Below are 7,424 nucleotides of genomic sequence, written 5' to 3' on the forward strand. Positions count from 1 at the left end.
ATATATGGATCCCACAGAGACGGTGGTGTGAAATGTGGGCACTTTATTTCAGTTTTTCATTGAACATTTTTATGTAGCAAATGCACTTCAATGGTAACCATTACATTTTTGAAAAAGGTACATAATTTGTGACAGTTTAAGTTAAATGACGATACAGAAAAAGCAACAGGACAAGCAACTACTGTCAGATTGTTCCACTATATTAACCTAACTCTAGTATCTGTGATGGCTTCCAACAGCCATCTATGGTGATGTTCATCAATGCAAAGCATTGCACAATACAGTGTCTTCACTAGCAATGCAAAAACATTCAATACAGTAGCATAAAAGTTATGCTATCAAAAGTAACTATTAAATAACTCTAATGGAGCCTGCAAAGAAAAGCACATGGTGTTCACAAAAAGTTCAAATGAATGGAAACAATCATTAATGTCTGTTAAAAAGACTTGATGGATCAAATACTGAAAACTCTTTAACAGCACTATATGCAGAGAGCAGTATGGGCTAACTCAACACAACACAATCAAAATATTCTTTTTCCGCTGGTACGTTTTCTCCAGGTCAAGCCTCAGCTTTTCACAATATCATGACAGTAAAATATTTTCATACAGATAACCTCGGTGGCAAATATGCTGCAACCTTCGTCGATTTAAGAGACATTTACCATTTGCCATACCTCAAGAGGTCTGACATGCTCTGACAGATTTGGAAAGAAAGAGATTCAAAGCAAAGTGTTGTTATTAGTCGTCCGTGCATGTGCGTTAAAAACAAGCGACGCAGACACGAAATGATTCACAGTCATCTCACAATCAGAGTACTAAAGTGAGTTGTGTTACATATGTGTATGTACAAAGACAGTGAGTGTGTGTCAGTGTTTGTGTTTCTGGGGCTTTTTCTACACATTTGCCACTCTGTTTTAAAATGTAAATAAATAACAACATATGCTATTCAAACAAACCATGAATCCCCCCACTGTTAGCCTCGCTTTGCTTAAAACATGTTCAAAATTTCCACAGATTTCCAGCTACAGTACAAATCCGCTGATCAAACTACATCAAGGCAGCAGAGCACCTCAGGCAAGAGAAGCTGATATCTGAGGTTTGCTTGAATGGCACAACCATATTATTTATTTTTCTGCAGCAGGGGGAGGCCACCTCCTGACCCCAGGTTGGTTAAGCCAGTTTCTGGGCAGTCTCCGTCTCCTGCTGAGTGACCTTCTCCTCAGACATGATGGTCATCCATGGTGATACTGACCGAGTGATGGTCTGCTTGGCTATGTTGTAGTGGTTGATGAGGGTGAAGAGGCGTCCGCGGCCCCCAGGCCCCTGAGTGGGGTAGTTGCCATATGGCCCAATCGGCATGCAGCGGCCTTGCTGCTTCAGGAAGAAATAATTAAACATACCAGAAGATGATAAATCATCTAGTCAGCACAATGCGCAAGTACAAAAGAAACTACAAAACAAATTGTTTTACAGTTGAATGAAGCACAGGACTGAATGACAGAAACTAAATGGAGCTGTGCAGTTAAGCACAAGAGCAGAATACCACAGTTTACATCAAAAACAGACCAAACAAACAAAAGCTAAATCTGATGAACTAATTCATACAGGCATCTATGCAAATACCCTGGGGTGGTTAATAAAAGAGGCAGCACCCAATAACCTGAACCAAAGCACCCAGGTTTAGTAAGACAGCAGCCGCAGCAGCTACAAGTGACAACTACAGGATAATGCAAACTGCTACACTACTGAACAGTGAAAACAGTCAAAGTCAGCACACGCAGTATCGCCTGTTGCATTAAGTTAATTAGCCACCATAAGCTAGTGGTCATATCAGACCAGTAAGGCTGAATCAGCAAAGCCCGTTGATATATTGAATTGGGCAGTGGTGTGTTTGATTACTTGTTAATTCAACTTTTCTTCTGTAGTAGGAAGTTTTTCTCTCTCTTAAAAGTTGCACATTCTCGCTACATAGACACACTGCTAATTTCGCAGGAGTAGAGATATAATTAAAAAAGACGCCTTCACAATAGAAAATCATTCTACTAAAGGTCAGATCTGCAAAGAACAATCATCTGAATGTCATAATTAATAGGCAGATCTGAGGGAAAATAAATCTCACTCACATTTCTTTTGATTGTGAAAAGGAGTCTTGGTAAAATCCCAAAAATATCAGTCCTGTAATTTTTTTGCTTCATTGCAGCACATCGTAATAGAAATACCATTATAACTGGTTATAGTATCAGCACACCTATTGCATAATTAATCCCGTTTAAACTGCACTTCTCAAAGCAATGCTGGAAAAAAATGCTTTCTGACCAGATAAAATGAGCAATTTTAACATGAAATGATAACAAAATAGTGACACTCTAATGTTGTGCATGTGTTACCATCAGGTGGAGTCACACACATAGAATGCTCGGAAGTGTTTACCGTGTAAACGAAGCTGTCAGGACACGGCTGCTCATACTGGTAGACCTTGTAGACGACCAGGAACACCACACACATCAGGAAAGCCAGGGCACAGATCACCAGCAAGGTCACCTAAAGGAGACGCGTAACAACATCATCAGCAGCACAAGACGTAGGAGACAGCTCAGTTAAAAGACTCTGCAAAGAGACTGTGTCTTCATGAAAGGAAATGACTAGTGTACAACAACAGGTTTTTATTTGTTTATTATCTCTTTAAGGTTAAACGGCATAAAATATGTGCAAATACATGCATGTGCATATAGCAGTAACAGAGTCAGGGCTTGAGGATTTTCTGCACAATAGTAACTCGGCAAGCAATCGGCTTGTGTGACCATCTGTACAGCCCAGCTCCTACCCCTCAGGGGAGTTATGTAACAGCTACTGGTGTTTCTGGACAGTGGGAGAGGGAAAAGACGAGGTGTGGGAGAAATCGCCTCATTATTGCCTGAGATGTTAAGTCCCAAAGGTGTGCTTGAGCTGTTTTTAGAGTCACTATAGATGATTATGCTGATGTGTTGCCTGCTTGGGTAGAAATACGAAGAAATGTCAGAGAAATAGTTCTAAATTGCGTGATTCTAATGATGCAACAGTCAGAATAAACAAGGATCCTGAGGATTTCTTGGATAGAGAGCAAAGTGCCATGAAACCTAGCAGTGTGGATTAGCTTGAATTAAGTTCTACTCTTTTGTTTCTGTCTGGTTGAATCCTGTAGTTACATAGCAGAGCAAACAGTACACCATGTACAAGGCGAAGCAACAGGAGCTTATGAAAGGGACTATCTGCGATGAAAGGCCTGCCTGCAGCATTTCAAAGCACCGATGTGACGATACAAGCTGTGTTCCCTGAGACAGCTTCTGCCTTTCAGATGTTTCAGAATTAAAGCTCTATAAAGGAAGCTTGACACACCTCGCAGAGACAATTTCATCTGTTGATTCTGCCTGAGCGGTGAAGTGTGCAGGCAGAATGCCGAAGAGTTTTACGAATCCTAAAAGAAAGTCTTTCACACACGCAGTTCTGTCACCCAACTGTGATTGTGTTCTTTCTTTATTTTAACCGTTCTATAGGTGTGAACAGAGAAACACATCTGCCGAACAGGGAGGCGTTGAGGGAGGTGGAGGAGATGCTGTCATTTGGAGGCCATCGCCATGGCAGCAGCTGAATTAATGAGAGTTTCAGGGCGGGGTTAAGTGAATCATTGTGCATTATGTCTTCCTGTGTAGCCTGACAAGATGACAGGCAACACAGGACATGATGGAGGCCTGAGCGAAGAAGCCACAACTTGGAAATGGAGAGGTAACATTGTGACGGGTGTGACAAATGTCCTGAGCTTCAGGGAGACGTCTCTCAGCATGTGTGGGAGATACTGGAAATGGGATGATGTATGAAACTCTCTGCATTATCCTTACTTTGAGTCGCTCAGATACGCCTTCAATGATGCTTATTGAGAACTCTGCAATCTTAGGAGACCGTAGCTTCCCCTTCTTGCTCTCCCCATCATAATCTGCCTTTGTCTTCACCACCACCTGGTAGAAAGACACACATATACACACAAGATCCAATCAGCTTTCAGTTACAGCCTCATGACAAAATGAGACTTCACACATCCCCAATTTGTATTTTTCTAAATGTAGAAGTATTTGGTTGTAATCATGGGCACTGGTTGCCCAAACAATAATATAGTTCCCTTAACTGGACTGATTGAAATGGTGGAAATCCATTATTAAACACACTGGGGCGCCTCACTTTAAATGGGAAATATCAAATGGAAAATCTTACCTTATCTGGTGGAGGAAACTGCAGCTGACTGGCATCTAATGGTGTGATGAGAGGGATGGTGTCAAATCCGTCTTCAGAAACCACCTTCCCGTTGTTTTTCTCGGTGAAATTATTCCCCAGTTTAACCATTTTCCCCAACCTGAGGGGGGTAAACAAGCGCTACTTACTGCTAAATGAAACACATTATCGATAATCATTCAAGGAATCAGAAGGGTTAAATTATGTTTGGGTTTTTTATTGGGGTTTTTTTTTAGCTATAAAAACAACAACAGAAATTTAAAAAACGATGTGGGGCTCTTTTGTGGGCCACGAGAAAAGCCCACAAAAGCGCAGGAGAGGACAGGCTTCGACATAAAGGGATTGATGCATCACCGTGAAGACAGAAAGAGAGAGAGGGAAAAAAAGATTTACCGCATCCAAACACTTACCAGCTGAGCCGAGTCGCCTTTTAAATCAGCGTGCTTGTCCTGATGTGTTGGTTTTTATTGTTGCGAAGCTGCTGTGTGGTTTTATAGGTGTGACGCAGCCGATTTGCGAGGAGCTGCTGCACAATATGGCCAGCTGGGTCTGTGCGTTACCTCCGAGCTGGATGCTGCTGCTGGCGTCTGGCTGCACTGCAAGTGATGTAACGTCCTCATCACATCCATCCTCACACACACTCCGATCAGTGGCAGCAGCCCGACACCAGCTGAGATTTAGAGGAGCAATCAGAAGAAACTAAATGCTGTTATTGTAGCCCAAGATGAGAGAATCCGGGCTGGGGGGGTAAAGAAAAAGAGAGGGTTTATGCTTATGCGTAATTGTGCCAAAAATATTGGTAAATGTATATCTGGCATTTCAGGTTGCTGCCAGTAACGATAGTGTCTCCAGCAAATTGCACAGATCCAACTTATCTTTGCATTTATTATCTTTGTCAGAATGGATTTACAGCAAAATAACTGACGTATTTGTTTAAAAAAAATATGGAAATTATTATTGGAACATAGTGTCTGAAAACTATTATGTTAGTGTGCATTGATGAGTATTACTATTTTATGATACAAAAAAAATCAATATGAAAACATGATGACAGTTTAGTCACATTGTTTTTCTGTGACTGTACCAGAGGATTGTCACCTAAATCCAAAGTCACTCTGGTTTTTTCAGAGGTATGGCAAGTTTCAGCTGTTTGTCTTGCTGCACACAGTTTCTCTCACATTCACTTCGATCTCACATTGTTTCCTTTTTTCTCTCTGCAGCAGACTAGGTTTCCTTATATCAGCTTAAAGGACCATATTATGAAAAATCATTGTTGTTTTTTAATGGAAACATATGTCCCCTGTGCGTCTTGAAAACCACCAAATACAAGAAAAGGCCATCGTTTCGTTTCTGTCCTTTCTCCATAGACCAGGAAATGTGCATCCGAATGAGCCCCCTCTGGTTTGCAGCCTGTTGTGATGTCAGAATGGGATAACCACCGCCAGCAGCTGGCTCCTCCTCCTCTGGGATCCCCTTTGCTACCTACTGTGCAGAAAAGATGCATAAAGAGGAGGTTCTGCAGTCCTCTTCCTTAAAGGCCACAGTGGCTCATCCAGATTTAAAGCCCCAGACACTGAAACAGCTCGGATGGAAGCATGGTGAAAACCAGAGGTATTATAGATTTGGTACAGTGAACAATCTGTGCTCTGTTTTAAATTGAATCTTAACATAACCACTCTGGGGACATGCGAGACCTACTTTAATTTGTGAAAAGGGGGTTTAATGTGGGACCTTTAAAGGATAATATGCGAATGCTGGCTGCATATTTAGTTATTGCAGGTTTTTAAGTATTTCTCTCATGCTCTAGATGTACTGATTTCCGTTGTAGTTTCAGATTTGGTCTACAACCTATTAAAAAATGAGGGAAAATAACACACCTCATTCACTTTATGTGACTCTCACCATAAAGCCTAGACCTCCAAAGATGATCCGTTTAGCAAAAAACAAACAATCCAGTTACACTCAAACGATCGTCTGTTTCTGTTAAAAAGCACAAGACATAATCACTGCTAAAATGCATAACACTTTGACTGGATTTCTTCCACTGGATCTCTTCATTAAATCCAAGAAATGGTGAAGTAAAGCTAGCATGTGCCTGCATAATTTCCAGTAGCTTGTTGCCAGGCTACAGTGTGAATAAAAGGGGGTTAGGGGAGATGCATAAATGATCTAGTCCAGCCTCTTCATCCATATTGAAAAATAAGCAGCAGAGAAGAAAATGACAATGATCTTATGGCAAATTGAGATAGAAACCACATCTCTTTAGAAAACTTGGCCTCGTGGCTACGACAGCTGCAGAGGCTCCTTGCAGCGCTGCTTGTATCTGAGGATTTGATGAGTCTATGGTACAAAGTCATCAGCTATCATGTTTCCCCTCTGGGACCTGAGAGGTGAAGTCATGTGTTTCCTGAAAGCAAATACAGTGTGGAGAGCAAGTAAATGTACAGTGACACAGCATGATGGCAAGCAGTTCATACCTTGTTCCTTTAGACGTGAAAGAGTACCAGAACTGTAGGGAAATGAGCATTACACTGATTGCGGATAAACCCTTTAATTTCAGTGTAATCACTAGCAATGCGATAGTCAGTTAAAATGAATTTCCAAAATTCATGAGTACTGGTCATCCACTCAATTCTCATTTGGTCTCCATCAACAATTTAAATCATCATCAGAACGAGTTTTATTCCGGTGTCGTTTAGATTTCATTATTTTACATGGCGATGCCATTACACTTTAAAAAGCTATTATAGGTCCATTGCAGTGCAACTGTATTGTATATGTTTTTAATACTCAAGCAGCGGAGTAACTTCAGCCTCTGCAGGAAGATTCTCTACAGAGATTGACCTCAATATATACATGGTTTAAGTTGAATCTCATCAGCTGATTCTTATATAAAGCTTTGACTGTCAGAGGCATAAAGTTGCATAAAAAGTGACGATCGTATATGCTAGAGGCAGCTGTTATTATTTATTTATTCAGCTTTTGGTAGCAGCTCCACTAATGAGAGGTGTTCCAAGGCTTCGCGCTGGTGTTGTCTTCTCATGAATGAACACCAGAGGGAGACACCAGCTCACTGGTTTCACAGCTACATGCTGCACACTGTGATGACCACAGTGAGGGGATTTTTGCTGAGAACTGTGTGATCATAATAATTACAAT

The 7,424-nt window shown here is 41.2% G+C and overlaps 1 protein-coding gene across 2 annotated transcripts; it reads right to left on the reverse strand.

The window, feature by feature from the left end:
* Window positions 1-28: 28 nt before the first annotated feature.
* On the reverse strand, window positions 29-4,940 carry LOC110955348 (neuronal vesicle trafficking-associated protein 1). 2 transcript variants are annotated; one of them, XM_022200299.2, is made up of 5 exons: window positions 4,676-4,940; window positions 4,248-4,386; window positions 3,878-3,994; window positions 2,433-2,543; window positions 29-1,376 (listed from the first exon to the last, which is right to left on the reverse strand). In XM_022200299.2, the coding sequence occupies exons 2-5, from the start codon at window positions 4,374-4,376 to the stop codon at window positions 1,173-1,175; spliced, it is 561 nt and encodes a 186-aa protein (XP_022055991.1). In that variant the 5' UTR covers window positions 4,377-4,386; window positions 4,676-4,940; the 3' UTR covers window positions 29-1,172. The 2 variants fall into 2 exon arrangements, with proteins under 2 accessions (XP_022055991.1, XP_022056001.1); XM_022200309.2 differs by having other exon boundaries at window positions 29-1,373; window positions 4,676-4,929.
* Window positions 4,941-7,424: the final 2,484 nt, after the last annotated feature.

Source organism: Acanthochromis polyacanthus, chromosome 5, assembly GCF_021347895.1.
Source record: "Acanthochromis polyacanthus isolate Apoly-LR-REF ecotype Palm Island chromosome 5, KAUST_Apoly_ChrSc, whole genome shotgun sequence".
Taxonomy (NCBI): Eukaryota; Metazoa; Chordata; class Actinopteri; family Pomacentridae; genus Acanthochromis; species Acanthochromis polyacanthus.

What these genes read in the sequence shown, in the direction of transcription:
- LOC110955348 (XM_022200299.2), bottom strand. Translation starts at nt 4,376, where the DNA reads ATGGTTAAACTGGGGAATAATTTCACCGAGAAAAACAACGGGAAGGTG. An exon ending in AGTTTCCTCCACCAGATAAG is followed by an intron (nt 3,995 to 4,247) that starts GTAAGATTTTCC and finishes TCTTTCTACCAG; the next exon opens with GTGGTGGTGAAGACAAAGGC. An exon ending in GCGTATCTGAGCGACTCAAA is followed by an intron (nt 2,544 to 3,877) that starts GTAAGGATAATG and finishes CGTCTCCTTTAG; the next exon opens with GTGACCTTGCTGGTGATCTG.